This window comes from Arctopsyche grandis, chromosome 3, assembly GCF_051622035.1.
Source record: "Arctopsyche grandis isolate Sample6627 chromosome 3, ASM5162203v2, whole genome shotgun sequence".
Taxonomy (NCBI): Eukaryota; Metazoa; Arthropoda; class Insecta; order Trichoptera; family Hydropsychidae; genus Arctopsyche; species Arctopsyche grandis.
Genome location: NC_135357.1, coordinates 26,512,371 through 26,535,884, shown reverse-complemented (window position 1 = coordinate 26,535,884; position 23,514 = coordinate 26,512,371). Strand labels below are relative to the sequence as shown.

At 32.9% G+C, this 23,514-nt stretch overlaps 5 protein-coding genes across 10 annotated transcripts in view; 3 read left to right on the top strand and 2 right to left on the bottom strand.

Annotated features, from left to right (window-relative positions):
- The window catches only part of LOC143909179 (uncharacterized), a 420,517-nt gene extending 414,893 nt beyond the window's left edge, over window positions 1-5,624 (top strand). Inside the window, 5 exon segments of the mRNA XM_077427082.1 lie at window positions 1,920-2,114; window positions 2,406-2,468; window positions 2,683-2,969; window positions 3,234-3,370; window positions 3,469-5,624. Of these exon segments, the coding sequence (XP_077283208.1) occupies window positions 1,920-2,114; window positions 2,406-2,468; window positions 2,683-2,969; window positions 3,234-3,370; window positions 3,469-3,756 (970 nt within the window). The 3' untranslated portion in view covers window positions 3,757-5,624.
- A 1,720-nt stretch (window positions 5,625-7,344) lies between these two features.
- LOC143910067 (transcription factor E2F5-like) lies at window positions 7,345-9,963 on the top strand. The gene is made up of 7 exons (XM_077428422.1): window positions 7,345-7,664; window positions 8,457-8,566; window positions 8,641-8,742; window positions 8,814-8,985; window positions 9,056-9,136; window positions 9,206-9,284; window positions 9,368-9,963. The coding sequence occupies exons 1-7, from the start codon at window positions 7,425-7,427 to the stop codon at window positions 9,481-9,483; spliced, it is 900 nt and encodes a 299-aa protein (XP_077284548.1). The 5' UTR covers window positions 7,345-7,424; the 3' UTR covers window positions 9,484-9,963.
- A 122-nt stretch (window positions 9,964-10,085) lies between these two features.
- On the bottom strand, window positions 10,086-13,359 carry LOC143910065 (WD repeat-containing protein 46). Its single transcript, XM_077428421.1, has 12 exons — window positions 13,222-13,359; window positions 13,021-13,098; window positions 12,819-12,944; window positions 12,555-12,745; window positions 12,229-12,483; window positions 11,987-12,137; window positions 11,677-11,912; window positions 11,444-11,608; window positions 11,231-11,370; window positions 10,966-11,156; window positions 10,770-10,877; window positions 10,086-10,689 (listed from the first exon to the last, which is right to left on the bottom strand). The coding sequence occupies exons 1-12, from the start codon at window positions 13,231-13,233 to the stop codon at window positions 10,588-10,590; spliced, it is 1,755 nt and encodes a 584-aa protein (XP_077284547.1). The 5' UTR covers window positions 13,234-13,359; the 3' UTR covers window positions 10,086-10,587.
- A 274-nt stretch (window positions 13,360-13,633) lies between these two features.
- LOC143909585 (ATP-binding cassette sub-family F member 3) lies at window positions 13,634-17,213 on the top strand. The gene is made up of 12 exons (XM_077427639.1): window positions 13,634-13,832; window positions 14,160-14,262; window positions 14,328-14,499; window positions 14,593-14,807; window positions 14,886-15,149; window positions 15,230-15,430; window positions 15,509-15,691; window positions 15,775-15,948; window positions 16,023-16,197; window positions 16,286-16,466; window positions 16,540-16,760; window positions 16,836-17,213. Exons 1-12 carry the CDS (start codon window positions 13,760-13,762, stop codon window positions 16,992-16,994), a joined length of 2,121 nt encoding a protein of 706 aa, XP_077283765.1. The 5' UTR covers window positions 13,634-13,759; the 3' UTR covers window positions 16,995-17,213.
- Cen (cerebellar degeneration-related protein 2-like) overlaps window positions 17,213-23,514 on the bottom strand; it is a 76,504-nt gene continuing 70,202 nt past the window's right edge. For all 6 annotated transcript variants that reach the window (XM_077427638.1, XM_077427636.1, XM_077427635.1 and 3 more), the window contains 5 exons: window positions 23,073-23,185; window positions 22,826-22,974; window positions 22,260-22,709; window positions 22,014-22,173; window positions 17,213-19,733 (listed from right to left, as the gene is read on the bottom strand). In XM_077427638.1, the coding sequence (XP_077283764.1) occupies window positions 18,384-19,733; window positions 22,014-22,173; window positions 22,260-22,709; window positions 22,826-22,974; window positions 23,073-23,185 (2,222 nt within the window). In that variant the 3' untranslated portion in view covers window positions 17,213-18,383. The remainder of the gene's footprint in view (window positions 19,734-22,013; window positions 22,174-22,259; window positions 22,710-22,825; window positions 22,975-23,072; window positions 23,186-23,514) is intronic.

Sequence of the window (23,514 nt, the reverse complement as noted above, 5' to 3'; positions counted from 1 at the left end):
TAATAAAAAAGTAACAAAAGGAAAATAATAATACATAAAAATGTACAAAGGAGAAAGAAAAAGTAAAATAAATCAAACAAAATATGAATAAAAAATAAAATCACAGCGAGGCCCAAATGGAAGAGAGTAGATTAAGATTCCACTCATACATCAAATTTATATGTTTCTATTATTAAAAAGAAACATTGTATAATCATGGACGCATAATTAATTCATTTTCTCGAATGCTCTTCTAAAATTCCACACAAGAGTGGTTAAAACTATATTTGGTGATAAGCAAACATTTTAAAGTTTCAAAATTTAGTGGCGTTTTATCACTGGACCACATATTGTTCATCGAAGAAAATTCGATCAGCAGGTGCATTTATTCCTGATAAACAGAGAAAATATTCAACTAATTTTCCAATATTTTTATATGAGACATTATTCTCACTGAAGACTTTAAATATTTCAATCCTTCTATTGTATAAAAAAATTCTATTACATAAAGTGTCCTGCTCACGGCTTACCAGGACAGATACCCAAAAAACCGGTACTGTACTGGTAAAACCAGTACCTTAATATACTATTGTGTATGTCATACATCAACTATTGGTTTTAGTTTTAGTGCTAACAGTCAAAACTATCTTCAAATAGACACACGAGGTGTGGCATGAAACTTCTGTTGTCAAAACCTCTGAGATATCAAAACGCCAAGTGGTTAAAAAGGAAATCCTATGGAAAACACATTATGACATTGCTATAATTCCCCTTTCTGTCAAATTTTAAAATATTGCAAGTATACATACACAGGATGGGACGAACGATTGATAATACTTTAACTTATACCAATAGTTTGTGTACGAACAAACTAATTAGTTTGTCAATTTGTATACACTATAACTGGCCAGATTGGTTTATGTATGAACACACTAGTAAGTTCACGAATAAATGGAATGTACACTTGGACTGTAACATATACATAAAAAAAATCTTAAAGGTCTATTCATATCGGCACAGCACAGACCAGCAGCACGAAAAGTATTATATATGAACTATAAATACACATGCGGCAATTAAACATGTAAATGCATCCTTATAGATTATACTGGTGGCTACCGGTATGTTCTGTGCCAATATAAATAGACCTTAAAACATAACTTCGATCTTTTTCTATAACCTTAATCGAGGTATTAATGTTGATCAGGTACAGACTTTCCTTAAAAGAAGCATTTTTGTAGAATAATACTTAAAAATTGCCTCATTGTAATGGAAGTGTGTATGTAGGTTATGGGAAATAATGAAAGTTTTACAATTTTTTTCCATATATGTACATAGAAAAATTTTGATACACTTTCGAACCACCGAAACAACTTATCTCATTGACATAATTTCTGCCACGTTTAAGTTTAAATTTGCAAATGTCAGAAAATTACTCATACGAGTAATGACGCTAACTTATATAAATAGATTTTGAAATTACATATTGAATAATGGGCGTTTAATAATATTGAAATCATATGTATATAAATGCACACTTCTTATTGAAACTATTCATGCACAGCAAATGTGCATTCAATATATGTGTAAGTTAATCATAGCATTGAAAATATTTGTATATGCAATCTTTTGTATGAATAGTCACTTTCTATTGCGTTTATATATACTTATTAATATTTATTCTATGAATGTAACGAAACTTTCCAAACAAGAAAAATGTAATAATCATTTATGCATGCAGTGGTGTAATGTTAAATGTATGGCTGTACTGACTGAAATTACAATGGATCGAATGGTATATGTAATGTGAAAATGTCACTGTTTGGTATGTTGCTTTTTGTTTCGAGTGTTGTTGACGTGACCCTTCAATGAGTGAAACCATCAAGCATACGAAGACCATTTATGGAAGTTGTTAAAAGTAGTGTGTAATTTTTTTACAGCTTGTCGGGATGCCCTCGAGCGGATCGTTCGCAACTGCAAGCGCACTCTCAAGAGCTGAAATGTCCGACACCGGGTTGTGATGGGTCTGGACACGTGACTGGAAACTATTCCTCTCACAGGAGTCTATCGGGTTGTCCACGTGCAAACAAACCAAAAAGCAAACCACGAGATGGCCAAGATTCGGAACCGCTCCGGTTTGTACAATCATTTTCGTACTAAATTTAAGAAACGGCTCCCTTGTTTGGTTCTCCTGTATCATTTTTTTTTCTGTTCTTATTTCTTACATATTCTGTTCATTCCATCTAATGTTCAATGGGTTACAACATTTTTATTTTGTTCAATAATTACGGTTTAATTTTAAATACTTTTCAATAGCATAATGTCGATATTTCTCAATTTGAATAGTATTATCGAATCTAATTATCTATGGACGATTGTTGTATTCTGTAGTATATCATATTTTTATTACTTGCACGCTAACACAGATGCCCGATACCGGGCTGTGATGGATCAGGTCATGCCACTGGGAAATTTTTATCACACAGAAGGTAGGTTATTCAGGTTGTTGAAATATACACTTTATTTTGTATAAATTTTATATTTACAAAAATAAAAAAAAGAACAATACACGCTTCAAAGTCCCATTTTTTTTATCATAAGAAAATGCACGATTTAAAATGATAAATTTTAGATTTCATTTTACAGTAACCGGAATGATTCGCTGATGTGTTTGCTTCTTTTAACATTTGTATTTTTTAACAGTGCGTCCGGCTGCCCGATTGCGAACAGAAATAAGATGCGAGTACTCGAAAGTGGAGGTACCGTTGAGCAGCACAAGGCTGCCGTTGCTGCGGCGACCGCCATGAAATTCGAGGGAGTCAATTGTCCGACGCCAGGCTGCGACGGAACGGGACACATTAACGGATCATTTCTTACACACCGCTCGCTCTCAGGATGCCCTGCAGCCGGTCAGACAGGCAAGAAGCCCAAGTATCCCGAGGAGATGACTCCCCTTTATTCCAAACCTTACTCGGGTAAGGAGGAGCGGGGCCTCGGGACTCATTGTGTCATAAAATTAAATATTTCCAATGAATTCAAAACGTACATATTCTTATCAAAAATTGTTTATCAAGACGGCTATAGTACATAAATACTTCCAACGTATACTTGATAAATCTATTTTATTGATTGATTGATTGCCTTTCATTAGATATATTGCATTTGAAAATGGATTTGATAGTGTATTTAATTATTAAATATTAAATTATCGATTTTTTGATGAACAGGAATGGATATGGGAATGCAACCACCAGGCGGAGGTGAAGATTTGATCACACTAGAAGCCGAAATAACCGAACTTCAAAGAGAAAACGCACGTGTGGAGTCTCAAATGATGCGCCTCAAGTCAGACATCAACGCAATGGAATCTCATTTAAGCAACGGAGAAAGGGTATGTTCCGATGGAACATTAGATATGTTTTATCTTCAAATTTGAATTCTATGTATCGTTTTTTTTATATGTATGTGTGTTGTTTTTTGTACGGACAGGAAAATCAACTTATATCTCATCGAAGTAATAATCTTAACGAATACTATGAGAGTCTTCGTAACAATGTAATAACTCTGCTGGAGCATGTGCGCATACCCGGCGGCGGAGGTGGCGGAGGAGGGGGTGGTGCTCCCGAAAAACCCGGCCACGAAAATTTCGATAGCTACCTTAGCAAATTGCAGACTCTTTGTGCACCGGATGGCTATTGTGCCGAGGAGAATCGCCCCATATACGAGACTGTCAAGTCTGCATTACAGGACTTCACAGTTCTTCCGACTCCGATATAAGGTTCAATCGGCGACGTAGCAGTCAGCTCACGTGAGAGCGGTACGCCGCCGCCATACGATTAAAATATAAGTGAAATGACATTGGAGGAAACATTTATAATATTATTTGTATACTCGTTGTCGGAGTGACCAATGTGTCAAATATCAATTATCCAAGTGACTACTGATAAAGTTAATGAAATATAAAAAAATAATAAAAGATGTTCATTATAGTGAATTCTTGTTAAGTGATTCATAATTTTAAATACATACATTGTGATATATGCATGTGTACCCACTAAATGTCTATACATACATGGCAAATTCAGATCCCCTCGTAGTATTGTAATATGATAATTATATCATTTTAAATGTTGTCAATTCGGATAGTATTTAAATTAATAATGTTTTTAAAGTCATTTGTAACATCAACTTTCACATATTATTTGTCTATGTGGATGTGTCTCATATATAAAAAAACATATGCGTAACCCATTATACTATATATGTATATTACTTTTTGATTTTTTTTAACTTGTGTAAAATTCGTGAACGTTTTAAATCAATTATTTGACTGAATCATAAAGTGTAAATATGTATTTATATGTTATTTTACAATGATTTTATCGATGTGTGCAAAATGTAATAATATCAAAAGAATAACACTGACTTGGTCGTAATTATGTACATACATACATATATATTATATGTAATTTTTATGTTTATCCAAATGATTTATTCATTCTTTTGACTGAATGTCTTTCTCGATGAGCCATAAATATTTATTTATTTTACCATGTACATACATAATGCTGAAGTAACTTTATATTTATATAATACAATATACATACATATATACCTTTTGTTTTGTTTTGTAGCAAACAAAACTACTATATGAATTTTGTGGCCCAAAGGTTGATTTAATTTACTGTTGATCATTTATATTCATGAAAATATACAGCTAGGCTTAGAAATATTCCTGATATAATTGTATTGTCTTATTGTAAAGTGTTTGAAAACATAAATATTTATCTAGTATCATTAAACTAAGTTGCTGTTATTTTTATTCAACGAGCACATATTTATAATATCTAGTCATTTTAAAGACTTATTTTCTATGTATATTCGATATAACGAACTATAAATCATTTTGAATAATATAAAATAAGATTGTTTCTCCTGTGTGAAAGGACTCGCTTTCTCGAGAATTTGTACAGTAGGTAATTTATTAGGTGCTTATTTATCAGAAATATATTGACTAATTTCAAGATGTGTGCAATGGTAGTCGTATAAATCTGTGATTCTGTTGGATTGTTTTAATTTAAATTTAACATTAAATGTAAAAATCTTGCAGTTTAATTTATTAATAATTTTTCTTTTACCAAACCATTCAAACGTAATATAAATGTATATAGTAAAACCTTTCTGTTCATTTTGGCACATTGTTTTTGTTACATTAGATAAATTATCGTTAAGTATTATTCTTTTTACAAATTTATTGTAATGTAAAAAATTTGTAAATGGACAAAATGTACACATACCATATTTATCTGTTCTCATGAGTATGTTGTACGTATGCATTGGTTAATTAAAAAAAAATCAAAATAGGTATTTATTAATCTAGTAAATACATAAGAGGAACCGTATTCACCCTTTGATGTATTTATAATAATTAGACTGTTAATTTTCCAAAAGAACCTCTAAACATAAATTATTATTGTTTATTATGTGTTTCACCTTGTATCAGAACTGTTTTGGTTTTGGCGAGAATGTGACTCAAAGAAGATGTGGCAAAGTTAACATAACTTACATTATTAATTAATAAGTTTCTGTACAAAAATTATGAAAATATGTGTTGTTAACAAGAAATAAATAATTCATAAGAAATCAACCTTATATTTTACTTATCCCATATTTTATCAAATTCTCTAATAATAACACATTACATCCAAATTATTAAAATAATGTTTATGAAATAAAAATGTTCACATAATCAAAACCCTATCTATCTATGTACATGGGGATCCTAACAATTAATATTTTATTTTAGTGAACCTCTGAGACATTTCGCAACTTTTCTATAATACTTGCTCTGCATTCAACCGGCCTAAATTTTTTCTAAGGGGATTTTATTTTTGAATATGTGCATTATGTTGAATCCTGTAATGCCATACTAGTTAAAAAAATTGCTTTAATTTACTAAATTGTCAATTAGTTTTGTTCATTTATTCAATGAAATTAAATTAATAAAAATAATCTTTCTATGCTTTCATTGTAAGCAGAAATACAAAATAAATTCTGACATTCTTAGTACTAAAAAACAATTACATATGTTGGGGCAAGCTAAAAAGAAGTACTTCATTTCTAATGTAATTATTTAAAAATTGATAAAGGAAAACGGTGGAGGATATTATTTTAAGTCCTTGATATATATGTAAATTGCACACTCGTAATTTATTCACATGTTGATACGGACATACGAGTCTCTGAGCATTTAGTGCAATCTATTAAAAATTTATTAATTAATTATTCTATTGGTGTTTTTATATTGTGTATATGGGTTAGGTGATTATTGGTCACAAAGCGCTCGCCCAAAAGTCACTAAAATCTATATAACGGAACATCTGGCAGCCGAAAAATCCATCATACTAACGAGAACTTGAGTGCCAAATATTCCAAATTCGCGAATTTCATGCCAAAAATTGTCTTTTGGGCGATCGCAATGTGACTAATAATCCAATTACCCAATATATATGTTAATTTCATTTGAATCTATGTAACCTCTCTTCTAACTACTTAAATTTTGGAAAAATCCTCTTTAAAGTATTATTTCCTAACGCTAATTCTGGAAAACGTGACTAATAATCTAATTACCGTTTATATGTAGGTAGCTAGGTAGTTTTTACCATTTTTTAAATATTAAACAATTAAATATAAATATATTTAAAAGGTATTTGAAAAAAATTCGACCGCGTGCGGATAGAGCACAGGACCGACGCATTTCTTTTAATTTTTTTTATTCAATAACTTAATATGCCAACACCCATGCGATGATATTTCGGCAAACGGACTACTAGTCATATGTGAACCAGTCACAGGACAACCGGTCGCCCTAGATCGGTCACACTAAAACTGGTCACACCCGAAAATTAGTCACGAAAAAACTGGTCACACCCAAAAATTCGACCAATTTTTAATTTTTGGGTGTGACCAGTTTTTTCGTGACCGGTTTTAGGGTGTGACCAGTTTTAGTGTGACGGGTGATAACGTGTGACCGATCTAGAGCGACCGGTTCACTTTTGACTAGTAATCACCGAACCGATATTTCATCGGGTACAACACTATGTAGTTCAATCATAATTATTACGACGAGACAAATATCGCGCATTTCAAACCATAGACAAACCACCATACACCCTGACCAAATTGTAAAAAAATAAAGGAAAACAATTTAAAATGTAGCGAGCGGTGAGTTGGAGAATTAAATAAACGAAAGGGAGGTTTCGTTCGCAATTTATACGGCTGAATTGAAATAGTTGTGAATATTGAGCATGGTTGTGCGCAGCGCACGATTGTCGTTGCGATTTGAATGGTCGCGTCGGTGCGAGCGACGAGGGGCGGTGGTGGTGCGGTTGGCAGCCGTGGCTCGGCGGTGTCATCGCGGCAACTCGGACTGCAGTGGCGTTTGAATGTATGGTGGCGGCGGGGGAAGTGGCGGCGGCGGCGGTGGCGGCGGCGGCTGCGGCAGTGGAAGCGGAAACGGAAACGGAAGTGGCAGCGGAAGCGGGGGCGTCGCCTCCGTCCCGGGTCGCCCCGCGAACATGGCCGAGCTGCAGTATCGGCGCGTCGAGAAGTCACTCGGTCTGCTCACCACCAGATTCGTCGCGCTGCTGCAGACCGCCAAAGGAGGAGTCCTCGACCTCAAGCTGGTGAGGCTGTCGATCCTTCTCCTCCCTTCCACACCCTCGCTCTTCCCACCACTCGCTCCTGCCCCTGCGAATACACAACCGCCCTTCAACTCTCTCCCTATATGTGGATATGTTCCTTCCTGTCAACATGTCAATATTCTTGTCCCATGACATTTAAGTTGGCCATCCTGCTGAAATTGTTTGAATATTCAATTTTGATCATTTTTAAAATTATCTCATTGCCGTAAATAGGTAAATATATAAATTTCAATAATGATTATGTGAATCCAGTTTTAATGTAATGTAAATAATCAACTTATTCTTGTAATAAATATAACTTTTTTTTTAAGATGGCGACATTAGTTTAATGGTTTTCTTTTGTTTTCATTTCATTTAAATATAATGCTATATATTTTCAATTATAAACATGTTTATATGAAAGCATTAAAGCATTATGCAAACATTAAAATTTCACTTTTTGAATAGACGAGTAATTTCTTAATATCACTTTCTAAAGATTCTATTTAAAAATACATTTCATGTATCAATTTTACTATACTTTATATCTTCTTCTAATATATATATATTATTTCGAAAGATACTTTGTTTGTGTGTATGTAAGTTTTGGTTCGTAGAATCCATGACGTTAAATTTAATTAAAAAAAAAACAAATGAATATTCAAACAAAATAAAGCTATTCAAATAAATTTAATAAAATGTTTACTATTAGATTAGCCATGTTTAAGCGACTTATATTACAAATACTGAGTGAAGCCGGGAAAAACCATTGGTATATGTTATTAAAATTTTCAGGCTGCAGATTTGTTGGCCGTCCGTCAGAAGAGAAGGATATATGATATTACAAATGTGCTCGAAGGGATAGGTCTCATTGAAAAACGTAGCAAAAATAGTATACAATGGAAGTAAGTTGCTCTAACTGTAATTTGTCGGAGTGTTACAATTGAAATGGTATTGGTTTATACTTTTTTTTTTTTAGAGGAGCACTTGCACCGGGTCAGAGCAAGTTGACCGGAAGAAAGTTGCACACATTGAAGAGACACATAGCGTATTTAGATGACCATGAACAGAAATTAGATCAGTAAGTCGGCCGTAGGTGAGATTTTTCCATGCTAATTTTTCAATGTATTAATAGTGATAAATAATTCACAGGCATCAACATTGGATTGTTCAAAGTTTAAAAAATGTTATGGACGACACGGATAATGCTAGGTTAGCGTATGTTACAAAGCAAGATTTGGAGCAAAATTTTGATCCCGAACAAATGTTTGTATTAAAAGCGCCTTTGGGAACAGATTTTATGTTTAAAAAGTTGAAACCATCGGTGAGTCGTCGCATTGAAAATGATTTTTGAATTCCTAACTGGTTTTGTAAGTTATGTTTTCTGTATTTAGACTGATGGCCACTTATATGAACTGAGAGTTAAATGTGAGGAGCCTGTTCATTTGATGTATATTGATAGAGATGAAGCACAGGTAATTTGAATTTAAAATGATTATTTAATTTAAAACTTACTTAAATAATAATTTATTGAAAACTTTTAGCACAAAAATAAAAGAAAAAAGTTAAACGATGAAGGCATCAGTATAGGAGATGATGAAACAATAATCTCTGATGATGACAGTGAGTATTTATGTTGAAATTTTCAGTGATGATCCAAAATTAATATTTTTGTAATAAACACAATTTTTTTTATAACATTTCAGGTGGATTTAAATGCGTTACTCCTCCAATTAATCATATAGATTTTGATTTTGCTCTAAGTGCAAATGAAGGAGTGGCTGATTTGTTTGATATTCCAATTCTGGAAACAGTCTCATAGCCAAATAGTCACCCCCGACTGATAGAAATAGCTATGAAACTTCTATAAAAGTAGAAATTGTTTAATCAAATGTTAAGAACGATCTATAATATACAAATTGAGTGCAATTTTTGATTTCCTAGTATTATGTGAGCCTTTATTATTATATATGCATGTAAATATTTCTAGATAAGCCATTTAATGTAATGATTACCAGTCATGTCATCATATCTTTATATAAATGTATGTATATTATACTTTCGATTTGATTTTATGATCAAATTTCTCTTATATTGAGAAGGAAGTTAATGTATATTTTACAATTTTGCTAGGCGACATTCCTCGATTTATTTTTTTTATTATCATTTTGAATGAATATGAAATGCCATAAACTAAATTAATGTAGCTTGTGGTGTCATATTTTTTCAGTTGAGAACTACAAATAACAAAAATTCTAAGGAATATGTACAATATTTGTTAATTTTTGTGTAATTGTTATTCTATTGTATAATATTATTATATTTTAAAAGCATATTTAAACTATTATGTTTATGTGTACTTCTAACATATGAATTACATGAATTTTAAAAGATAAAATTGGAAGCAATGGGGACGGGAAAAAATGTGTAACTTATCCGCAATCACATTTTACGTTCTATATTTTTTTTAATCGATTCATACCACTTTTTTCTATTCTCTAGTAGTAAACTGTGAATCCAATAATTTGTTTAGTTACCATATATCAAATAAATCCATTCTATTTATACTAAGGGAACGCCGATTAAACTGTGTATTGTCGTTTGAATATTAAAATATTCTTGTTAATTCAAATACATGTATACATCAAATACATTATAGATTTTTGCTTTAATAATATAAATATTATTTCAAAAAGAAAATTTTAATGTTCTTCAATATATCCAAAGGATTTTTCTTCCAATGGAATAAGACTAACAAGTCATATATGTATACATATGTACATTGTGGACATATAATATGTATGTATGTACATAATTTATGAAATTTTGATATGAGCAATATACATAGAATTTAGCTATTTTAATTATTCTGTAATATAATATTCTTAATTAAAAAAAATAAACTTCTATCATTCATCAATTTATTTTACTTTTTTTTGACAAATCGATCCAGCACACCAAATGATTTTGTTTCCACCTCTTTCTTTTCAGGAACAATTTTTAAATGTTTCGTATCCTTGACAAATTCCTAAAAGGAGAAAACCAATTCAATTAATATGTATAAATATACGTATATGCATATAAAACGATAGAAAAAAAAGAGATTACTTTTGTTGCAAGTTCTCGTACAATCTTTTTATTGCGCGCTATTTTTGGGGTTCCTTTTCTCTTCGTTTTATTTCTCGGTGTGTAATCAACTTTTTGCGGTTTCAATCGCTAAAAACAATATAAAAATATACAGATAGAAAACATACAAATAGTACATTTGATCAGCTCTCAAAAGCGTAAGAATACGGTGATTTACCAAAAGCCGATTATGCGATTCTATCTTATGTTTGAGAGTCGGCAAATCAACTTCAGCCAGAGCAGTGGGATTAAGACAAATAAATTCAGGCTGCAATTTATCCAACAGAGATTTAACTTCACCCTCTCTTCGCTGAGACTTAGTCTGATACGGATTACTTTCCAAAGCATCGAAATTGGCCTCTCCGCTCCCTGAAACCGCAAATTACATGATAATCTAAATCATTTAAAAACAGTTGAATGAAATTCGCAACTGCCAAACTCACCTGGCACAATTAGACTGACAAAACCACGATCGGTTCCAACGCCTAAAACATCCTCGTAAGGACAAAAGTTCATATTTTCCACATAAGCATTCATTTTATGAAGTAAATATGGCTTTTCTGTTTGTTGCGTGCAGAAATCTCTAAAATAACAGTTAATATATGTAATACATGTTATAAATTCACACATTGAATTAAATTGTCATTAAAGAATACCTATAAACTTCAACGACATTTCCCATAGCAACCGATAGAAGGTTATTCTGTGATAATTCTAATTGAGATGCAGCAGATCCTAAATAGTACGTCTGTAAGGGTCCATTTAAATTTCGTACATCCCATACTTTTATACTCCTATCGACGGCAGATGTTGCCATGTAACTATAAGTAACATTTTAACATTAGAACTTGGCATTTACATACATACATATTTGTATCAATATACATACACTCCTTTAGGATCTATAGCGAGGGCCGTCAACGGTGCTTTGTGGCAAAGCAAAGACGCCAAGGGAGACTTCACATTTGGAGACCACATCGATACAACACCCTTTGATTGGCCAACACACAGAACACCATTATATGGATTTTGTTTCATGATAGAAACCCGTCCTAAATGAGTACGAAATTGATTCACCATTTCACCTATGGATATATCCAACCAAGACAAGAAGCCATCTTCACTCTAAAAGTATAAAATAAGTCAATTAAAATCAATTATTAACGATGAACGTAAGTTGATGCATCATAAATATATACCCCGGTAGCTAGTAAAAAGTGATATGGTAAAAATTCCATTCTCAAAACTTTACTCAATTTCTTTAAACAATGAATTTCAGTTCCTTTTTTGTCGTACATATAGACCCAGCCTTTTTGAGCCACTGCAAACATAGTTTCAAGATGCATCCAACTGAAATCAAATACCATACAATCAGAGTACGCTCTTCAAATGAACATGTAAAAAAATAGACTAAACTTAAGATTAAATAAATATAATATACCAAACATCATGTATGGTTTCCATAACATTAATTTCACAATGTAAATGTTTCGTAACCCAATCGAAGGCAGCAACGTGACCCATTTTGCCTCCTAGTAATAAGTGTCTTCCGTTGCGTGAATATCTCATTCTGTAGGGTCCAAACTGTGGTAGTTGAAGTTCGAAATGTTTAGTCGCCGTCGCTATGTCTACACTTTCAACGATTTGTTTTTGTGTGAATTGTGTGGTGGTTTCACCTTCGTCAGCTTCCAAATAACTAAAACATTGAGTTTGTATTGAATCGTTGTTATATAAAGTTATATGCAACGATGTGTGTTATATACCGACCCGATATCTTCATTTAATAATAGTTCTGTTCTGGCAGCTAGCTTTTCTGAAAAGGCGATTTTGGTCTCTTTTCTGCGTAGTTTTTCCAAATGTAGTGGATGTTTAACTCCATCCGCTCTTCCCAAGCCTTCTCCTCTTGAATATTTCTTTAATTTTTCCACTGGAATTGGCATGGCTCCTGGATATTTTTCCTACGAATAGAAATTAATATTCAGTTTGAATATATCAAATGAATAAAGCGCATATATTAAAGAAATCGTTTACCCTTTTTATCCGAAACTTTCGAGATTTTAGCTTGGCTGTAACTTCAATCATTCCATTTGCGTTCAACTCTGACGGTGGTTTTGGTGCATTTTTACGAAACTTTTTCTTACCTTTGGATGACTTCGGCTATACATAAACAAACAAATAGGTTAAATTTAGCTTCAAAATTTGTTCACTTATTTATTTGTTAAAAAACACTCACCTTTACACCGTCAACTTTGCTAGTATTTGACGAAGATTTGGAATCTTTCCCTTTGGAAGAGTCAAAATACCGATTATTCTGAAAATATTGTATCAGTTATATTGATATCATAGAAAATACTGATAACTCATAGAAGCAAAGCTTATATAGACAAAGTATATAATCTATAGGATTTAAAATCTTAATTTGTGAGTTACGAACCTTTTTGGCCATTGTTTAAGTCTGAATTTATCGCCAAATCAATGTAATGTGAAGTTTGTCAACTGACGAATTGACGGCATGCATCTGTCAAAACGAACACGAGGTCAACTTGGCCATAGTACCCAAATTTTTTTCCATGTCCGAAATGTTTTTAATTTTTATTTAAAATCGTAAATTTGGATGTTTAGTGATGAAAATAAATATCAATGGTAATTAATGATTATTTTAGATTAATTTAGATCATTTATCCACTCTAAAATTAAAAGGTTTTTTTTAATTTCAAAACAAATAAATATTTATAAATAAAAATATGGTTGAAAAATCGTATAATCACGCATATCAACAAAATCCAGCAATTTTTAGTATATTTATTGGAAAAACACTAAATAATTGAACAAATTCAAGATGAGATGTCATAAAGGAGGAGTTTCGTGGCAGTTCGAATTCACGCAGTGTGTGTGTGGGTGTGTGTGCGTGGAGTCTCGTGTGGACTTTGGGTACAAATTAAAGGGGCTTTGGGGGCTTCTAGGGCTCCGCCATGGCCACCTGTCGTGAATTCATCAACACTGAGTTCCCATTGATCGATGACGACGTTAAGAAATACGTCGAAGGTATCGAACATTATAGGTTATGTTTCTGACATCGACCTTCCTTAATACCTCCTCTTAAGCTCACCTCTGACACCTGTCATTTTATTGTGTTCAATTCTATGTGACCGGTTTTCTTAAATGCAGAAAAAAATACTATTTTTTTTTGTTGCAATTTAATATCGGTTTCCTTTACATTTCCATTTATCATAATTGTACTATCAAGAGTCAACTTTGCGGTTAATAGTTTCCATAGTTTAATTTAATATTTATATCTGCAATATTGTAAATTTGAAATGTCATCATTTTCATGTACAAAATTTACAACTCTAATATAATTTTTTTACACAGGTATTCTTGCTGATGGTGAAGATTTTGAAAATGGCAATGAAGTGTATGAAGCAATTGGCGCTGTTCTGCATGAAATGTCAGAAAAGTCAGAAGATGATATTAGGTTCGTATTTCAATTTATATTTTATTTTCTGTATTGCACAATTATGACTTAATGAATCCTTCTAGGAACATATGCGATCAACTATTAAATATGATGAAACCAAATCATAGATCTGTTATAAATGGCCCTCGAAAAATGTTGGAAGCGCCCATTCATTTGGGTACGATGGCTGCAAATTTAGAAACAGAAATGGAAGAAGTTAAAAGTATATGGGTTCAATCAAGAGATGATAATTTTGTTAGTTGATTTTATTATATATATATAAAATATAAAATTATCATTACTTTTCTTTTCTCATATGTATTATTCATTTAAAATTTATTGTTTTAGAGAGTGGATGCAAAAAAATTAGAGAAAGCTGAAGCGAAATTACAGCAAAAGCAAGAAAAGCGTTCTGAAATTAAAGCACCGACCATTGCACCCGTTTTGCAATCGGCGACAGCGTCTCAAGTTACTTCTAAGAAAGATAATAAATTGGAAGCTAAAGGAAGTAACAAAACCCAAGATATAAGAATAGAAAACTTTGATATTGCTTTCGGAGATAGGTCAGTTATCCGAAACTATTTTAATATTGTATGCACACGTGAGCGATATGTATATGATTGTATAAATTTTATTTACAGAGTATTATTACAAGGTGCGGATCTTTTGTTAGCTTTTGGTAGAAGGTATGGTCTTGTAGGAAGAAATGGACTCGGCAAAACTACGCTATTGAGAATGATAATGTGTAAACAGTTAAGAATACCCTCCCACATATCGGTATTGCACGTTGAACAAGAAGTCGTCGGTGATGATACCCCTGCATTAGAAAGCGTTTTACAGTGTGATACTATTAGAGAAAATCTTCTAAAAAGAGAAAAAGAGATTACATCCATGATCAATAAAGGGTTCGTATTATTATATTGTTTTTGCCGTTTTGTCCACATTTGATTTATACTTGAAATGTTATATTTTCTTTTCATTATAGTACTGGTGATTCTACATTATCGGCAGAGCTAACTGAAGTTTATGCACAATTGGAGCATATAGAAGCCGATAAAGCGCCTGCTAAAGCATCCATAATCTTAAATGGCTTGGGATTCTCTCCCGAAATGCAAGCCAGAGCTACAAGAACCTTTTCTGGTGGTTGGAGAATGAGATTAGCCCTTGCAAGAGCTCTTTTTTCTAGGTACTTAAAATTCAAAAGATAACAATTAATTCCACAGTAATTTTGATATTTAATTATATTTTTTTAATGAAATTTTAGGCCTGATTTACTTCTGCTTGATGAACCTACGAACATGTTGGATATAAAAGCTATTATTTGGTTAGAAAATTATTTACAAAATTGGCCTACAACATTGTTGGTCGTTTCTCACGACAGAAATTTTCTTGATACTGTACCAACAGATATTCTGCATCTTCATACGCAAAGATTAGAACCATATAGGTGACATAATTCGAGCTGATTATGTTACATTTTTAATTTAGTAATATTTATTTAAAATTAATTATAAAATTTCTTGTATTCAGAGGAAATTATGAGCAATTTGATAAAACCAAAACAGAAAAACACCGGAATCAACAGCGGGAATTTGAAGCTCAGCAGCAGCATAGACAACACGTTCAGGAGTTTATTGACCGTTTTCGTTATAACGCCAACCGAGCATCTTCAGTACAATCCAAAATTAAAATGCTTGAGAGGCTGTAAGTATACATATTATATATTACATGTAATGAATTCGTTTGCATTGGGTTAATCTTTTTTCCTGCAATTTTAGACCTGAATTGAAAGCTATCGACAAGGAAGTGGAAGTCATTCTAAGATTTCCGGAGACATTGCCACTATCTCCTCCTATATTACAATTGAATGAAGTATCCTTTCATTACACACCAGAGGCTAATATATTTAAAAGCATTAATTTAGGGGCAACTTTAGAATCTAGAATATGTATAGTAAGTGCTATTCCAATTGGTTGTTGAATCATTTTTTTGTTTTTAATCTAAGATTGCCAAGTATAATATTAATTTTTTGATATTATAGGTAGGTGATAATGGTGCAGGTAAAACAACTCTATTAAAAATCATTATGGGAATTTTGGCGCCAACTTCTGGAATGCGACATACTCATAGAAACTTGAAATTTGGCTACTTCTCTCAGCATCATGTTGATCAATTGGATATGAATGTTAATTCAGTAGAATTATTACAACAAAGCTATCCAGGTAAACAGTTTAATCATCAAACTACTCAAAGTATATCTTACAAAGATTACACCATACATAAAAAACATTTCAGGAAAAAGTGTAGAGGAATATAGAAGACAATTGGGAAGTTTTGGTGTAAGTGGAGATCTTGCTCTACAGACGGTTGGAAGTTTATCTGGAGGTCAAAAATCACGTGTAGCCTTTTCGAGAATGTGTATGGGCAATCCAAACTTCTTAGTCCTTGATGAACCTACAAATCATTTAGATATAGAAACCATTGAAGCCCTCGGAAAAGGAATCGCTAAGTATACGGTAAGTTGCCAGGACACTTAAAAATGTGGCATACGTTAAATTTGAAACTTCTTATTCTCGAATTGTTATTTTTAGGGTGGAGTAATACTCGTCTCTCACGACGAACGATTAATCAGAATGATCTGCAAAGAACTGTGGGTCTGCGGCAACGGCACGGTCCACAGTATAGAAGGCGGCTTTGACGAGTACCGCAGAATCGTGGAGCGGGAACTTTTAGAAGCTCAATCGAAATAGTTGAAATTAATTTGATAAATCACATTGTAATTTGTACAGACTGTTTAACGATACTTTATTATAATATATTGTTGCATAGTTTATTTATTTTTACTATGTTGATATTCCAATCATGCATAATGTGAACTGTGTTATTATTTATTAAAATCAAAATATATCCATTATTTCGTATTAATTATTTTCATTGGGGGGTTGGAATAAAACACTGCAATACTTTCGACATATTTTATTTTTCAGATGAATACATCCATTCTGTTTCCTGTTGGCTTTATTAGCGAGTTTGGCCAGTACGAAGGGACATTCAGAATTTGTAACGACTCGAAGAATAATAAAAATTGAGCAATAAACGGAAACTGTATTGGTCAGGAAACTTAGAATAAAATTAATATTTACAACATCATCGTATAAAATATATTAGGCATCGTCTTTACAAATAATGAGGAATATTTAAAAGTATTAAATAATTTATAATAAAATTATAAAATGAGGGAAAATTGAAAGAAAACATTAAAACATAAGATTCACAACGCCTCCATAATAATAATTAACAAATACAAAAATGAAATATTACAGCGGACACATTCACTTCGCAGAGATGTTTCTAACTTACAGAGTTTGGCTTTGAATCAATTATTCATGAGAAAATATGTACAAGTGTACGGGTTCTATTAATTTTTTGAACATTGAATGCTCGACTTGTTCAAACAGCAAAGATATTATACAATGGAGTGTTTTAAAATAGCTACGTAGAAGTTAAATTGAAGAATCAATTTGATTGATTTTGATACATACGAAATATTCAAATGCTCGTATATTACAAAACTATTTTCATTATATTTAAAATATACACTTTGTTTTTATTCTATGTGAGACTTTATAAATTGTTAAAATTTACATTCCTTAAATAAAACAATATACACTTACATATCATGTCTGCCTCGCGTATTTCACGTATTTACACGTTAAACATAATATAATAATAATATTAATAAAGTGACACTATCAAATGATGGCTAAAACAAATCAACATTTTTCAATTTGTTCTAATTGAAACGTAATAAAAGCCAACATTTGCCCAGTAACATTATTTTAAAGTAATTTTTTGCTTGACTTTTGCATTCAGCGTACATACAATGGATATTGGAAAGAACAAATTTATAGTTTGACTTAATTCGTTGAAAATTTCATGCTATTTTATGTATATATGTATTATAATAATGCGTAAATTCATATTAAAGATGCAGAAAACGTATGAATGCAATCTAAACATACAGACAAAGATTACAAGGATATAATGGAATGCACTAAATTAAAATTAGTTACGGACATAAAGATGTTTCTATCGGCCGTTGATCGATTACATCAATTGTGTAATGATGCTCTTAAACTCTATTGATGTCTGCGTCGTCTACCTTTGTTCTTGTCGGCGTTGCGTAAAACCTCCGCGTAGGAAAGCTCCAGGCGGCGTAGCTTGTGGATTTCTTGGGAAGCTGTGCTCTGCTTGATATCCCACGAATCGGTCTCTGGATTCCATCTTTGATAAGAAGTAATTTTACCTCCGTTTTGACTAGGAGTTGGAGAATTCAAAGACCTATTGAAGAATTGCATGGTGGTGCCGTTCCATTCGGGTGCAGCGACTTGAGATGACCTGGCCAGAGGGCTGGGTTCTAGCGGTCTGTAATCACGTCGCTTCTTGCTTCCGCTTCCTCTCTGATAGCAGATTTTCGGAGGCGATGGTATAACTGGTGACTCTGCTCCTTGCCTGTCCTGGCTGTGCTTTCTGTTTTTGTGGCGAGACGTTTTCTTCCGGAATTGAGGGCTGGCTGTCATGAAATCTAAAGGTTGCCTTATCAATGGTGTTAAAACTCTCTGAGGCTCTCCGGGCGTCTCACTAGCACTCTTTTCCTCTTCGCTATTCTTCTTTTCAGTCAATTTCTTCAAATCTTTCGACACTTTGATTAAATTTTCCTTCTCTTTTAACTTTTCAGGTGGCGTAATGTCTGACATTGGAACGGATTGCTCCGATATGGCAGATGACATAACGCTTTGAGTATCGTCTGTAAAGTCTCCTGGTAAATCTTCGGTCGCCGGAGTGACAGGTGGAACTTTATTAGTCATAGGTGTCGTGTCATCGAGTAGCGGAAGCTTTTCACCCTCGTCTTTATTTTCAGCTGCCTTCTTAAGTATAGTAAATATTTCTTTGAACAATTCTCTATATTCAGGTCTGTTGCGGAACCTGCTATCGATTGGACTTCCATCGTCATAGATGCTAAATCGACAGTCTTCACCGTCGGCAATTGTGCATAGGAACGAGCCCGGACGTTCTCGGTCTGTCTGAGTCGCTTTATTACTAGTCTCATCTGAGAATCCTGAAGAAGAAGTTTCAGCCTCTGAAAAGTCTGGCGTTCTCGTGAAAGTCTTACGAGGTCCGGGAATCGATTTCTTCGACTTGCTCTGAGGATTGAGCGATTTGTTGGCTTCGTCACCGTGACCGCTTTCCTCGTCGGTGTCTTTAATGCTAAAATGGTTGAAATCGCCCGACATTTGCAACTCTTCTTGCAACGACAATGGACCAGAGTTGTTCTGAGGAGTGCTCATATTCAGAGATGGTTGTTTGCACTTCTTTATGTTATTGGCTTGGTGCCTTTGAACTTCAACGAGAGCTTCATATTTTTCAACGAGGTCTCGGTACGGATTATCTCCAGAATTAGACCACCCTTGGACAGATTCATGTTGGCCCTAAAAACAAATTTTATGTTAATTTTTCAATTACAAATACATAACTGTAGCATAAAAAAGCGTTGTAGGTATTTTGCAAATTTTATTTTCAATACAAAACAAGATTAAATTTTGTTATACCTATGTATGTAAATATATATATGATCAATTAGTGTAGTTTTCATTTAATTAATGTTTTATTAAAATGTAGCAATGCTATGAAAAAATCATGCACCATGCACCATGAAAATATGTATTAGGCAACAATTATTTTTCAACCAATATTTATGAATAAATTAAATTGTATTGATTTTATTTAATTAAATAAATATTTTTTGCTAAATTATAATACAAATTTTATAAGAATTAATTTTGCCTACAATATTTTGCAAAGCTTTAAATAAAATATCAAATAACATACATACACACATTAAAAATCTTATTTGACGTCACATACACACACACACACACACACACACACACACACACACACACACACACACATCACATAACAAGTAGGCATATTCTCTCTTAAAAAATATTAAAAAAATACCAAAACTGAATTAAATAGGTCGTACAAGGAATAAAAAGTGTTATGGATTATTTCATCTTATTTATGATTGGAAAATTGATATTAATAACAGAAAATTTGTGGATGATTAAAAATAAACAAAAATATAAACCACACCAAAATATTGATAAGTAATAATATTATATTAATAATTGCAGAGATTGTTTATCGGAGCTTTAAATTTATAAAGTGTGCGGCGACGAGGGAGAAAAAAAAAACCAACACCCAAAATATTGATTACAATTTCAGCATCAGACAAGAAACAAGCACCAGTGCAGTTTGGACGCACATTGTAGTGTGTTTACAGTTTAGTTGCTTTCATTTCTTGTTACGTACAATACCAACCTAGAGTTGAATAATCCACAGTATATTAGGGCATAATTGTCTCACAATGCAAATCCAAAGCATAAGCAACAACATCTGAGGCAGGTGTACTAAACATTTGGCCTGAGAAAGATCACCAAAACAGATATTTTTTCTGATCATAAAAGTATTGCTCGACACCGGAAGACCATCTCGGTGCAGTAGTGAGATAGGAATTAATTTACCAAGCCGTACAATCGATATAACATGCTGAATAGTATATGTGTATAATTTTTTTATTCATACTCACTACATTAAACGTAATAAACTACTACCCATTCTGAGCTCTATAATTATAATATTTATAGGTTGTGGCTATTTGCAGGTACTATATCTGCGACAGGCGCAAAGCCTTCTGCGCATGCGCGTGAACTTATAATCCGATTATAATTTCTTACATTTAATGTATGCTAGACTTGTATAATCAATCGTTCATTATTTCCATCTTATATGTTATATGTTTAATCAATCGTTCATACTACGTCACTTTACGAGTTCCAACTAAATTTTAAGAGGTTTAAAACAAAATTTTATCAGTAAACACGCTGACAGTGACAGTTCTCGCGCATGCGCAGAAGGCTTTGCGCCTGTCGCAGATATAGTACCTGCAAATAGCCAATAATTCGCAGATATAGTACCTGCAAATAGCCAATAATTTGCAGATATAGTATCTGCAAATAGCCACGACCATATTTATAGTAAATAAAAAGTAATTTCTACATACATAATAAATACTAAAATTATAGCACTTAGAATGAGTTTGCGTTAATGTGCATATAAAATTTTTGCACCAGCTCATGCCTTTTCAAGCTAATCAATTCCTTTTTATGATTTGATGATTTTTGCATACACTTAATGCAAAATAGTACTACATGCAATACCAATTATTCTACCAATCCAAAATATGATTTCAGCCAATACTTATGTGATTAAAAATAGCTACAATATATCAATAATTATTAATTTCAATAAAGAAGTTCATACTTCGTCATTCATAAGATACTATGCCAAAGTTCGCTATAGAAAACAGTTTCAACTGCCGATATAGAACGATTTTTAATTTGTACATTTCTATTACATCTTCTTAGATCCTATTTTATTTTACCCATACTATTATGAAAATATTCATATGCACATACATATAATACATGCACGTCAAGTCAAAATGCCTCTTTTGAATGAAGCTTAGATATGTCAAATTTTTCCCAATGTTTCCCGCCGGGTGATACAGCAGCAACAAGATGCTGATAATCTCATAAAAATTTACCGGTGTTTAATAGACGTAGACTTAGCAGACACTCTTCCTCTCACAGAAAACTCTCCTGGAAAGGCAGGAACCCCAAGAAGTTCGCCAGATAACGACTCACCTGAAGTTGTACCAACTTATGCGGTCCTAGGGCGCGCGGTTCGTTCACAAGTGAACTCATCACACTTCGGTCATCTTCCTCCTCAGCGTCCATCATCGAAGACATGTCGTCAGTTGCTTGTTCGACATTTCTCAAGCACCTGCCACACAACTGACCTTGCCTGAATACAATACAAAAATCCATCATAAACATCTCAAGTGTGCATGATGATGTTGATTAGAACACCGACCGGTCGATTGTGCATACCTGACTTCTTCCAAGATTGAAAACTCTTCGTGCATTGACTTCATAACATCGTCGTTTTGGTTCCAATCTTTCAATTTGTCCTGCAACTTGTTGTTTTCCTGTACCATGGCGGCTAATTGCTCTTCCAGCTCCGCTATCTTCCTTTGCTCTTTGATCTGCATCAGCCTACTGTCACTCAATTCCTTGTGTACCTTCAAAAGCTCCTCTTCACAAGCGCTTTCCACCTCTTGATATATCTCCCTTGGCTTAAGAATCGTTGGCAAGCTGTCCGGTTGACCTTTGGTAATGGTCTCGCTCTGTACGGATGCTTCAGACTTCTGCAGTTTTTCCTGCAATTCATTTTGCCTTTCTGCTCGACGCTTGTAAACGTCCAACTGACGTGTAAGCTCGTCGGCATTCTTCTGCAAATCTTCACATTTACTTTCTAAACTTTCGATTGTGCCAGTCAAACTAAAAATTACCAAAATAATGCAAGGTTATTAACATATGACAACACATGTATGTAAAATATCTATTAAGAAATCGATTAATGTTATTATAATTCAAAATAGAGCCAAATTTTGTACCTCTTAATGTGCTTCTTATCTGAAGTGTGTTCTAAAGCTAATCGATGATTTGCTCGTTCCAAATCTTGAACGCTTATCTCCAACTGTTCATATATCTTAAGGCGCGAATCGTTGACTTCCCTCAAAGCTACTGTTTGCTTTGTTAAATACTGCAAAGATAATTATTTACATAAGTACATATGTTTTACAAAAAATTCTACATGTAAATATCAAAATTCTTCATTGGATAAGTGGATATTAATTATACTTCGATTTCTTGAGCTTGATCCTCTATAATATTCTGATGCTGCTTTAGCGAAATTTCCAATTCTTTATTCCTCTCCAAAAGTGTTTTCCCAAGCTCGGCTGCAAGTTGAAGATCTGCAAAGAAAAAATAATTAAACATTATTTTCAATCATAATAAAAATGTATATCAATTTTAATTAGCTGTTGATAGATTCACAAAACCGAATTCAGAGTAACGGATCATAATAAAATATAACTGCCAACTAATTGAAAAAAAGTGGAATAAATCGAGTGAAAAGAGAAACTTATCAATTGCATCTGTATCAAAACCGTTATGATGCCTCAGCATTTATGATACAAAACCACAGGCAATTATGATATTTACGACTTTGCCAATACAAAACGATAAAAATTTTAAAAAATCATAATAAAACAAAACAAAAAAAAAGAAAACATCGAAACTT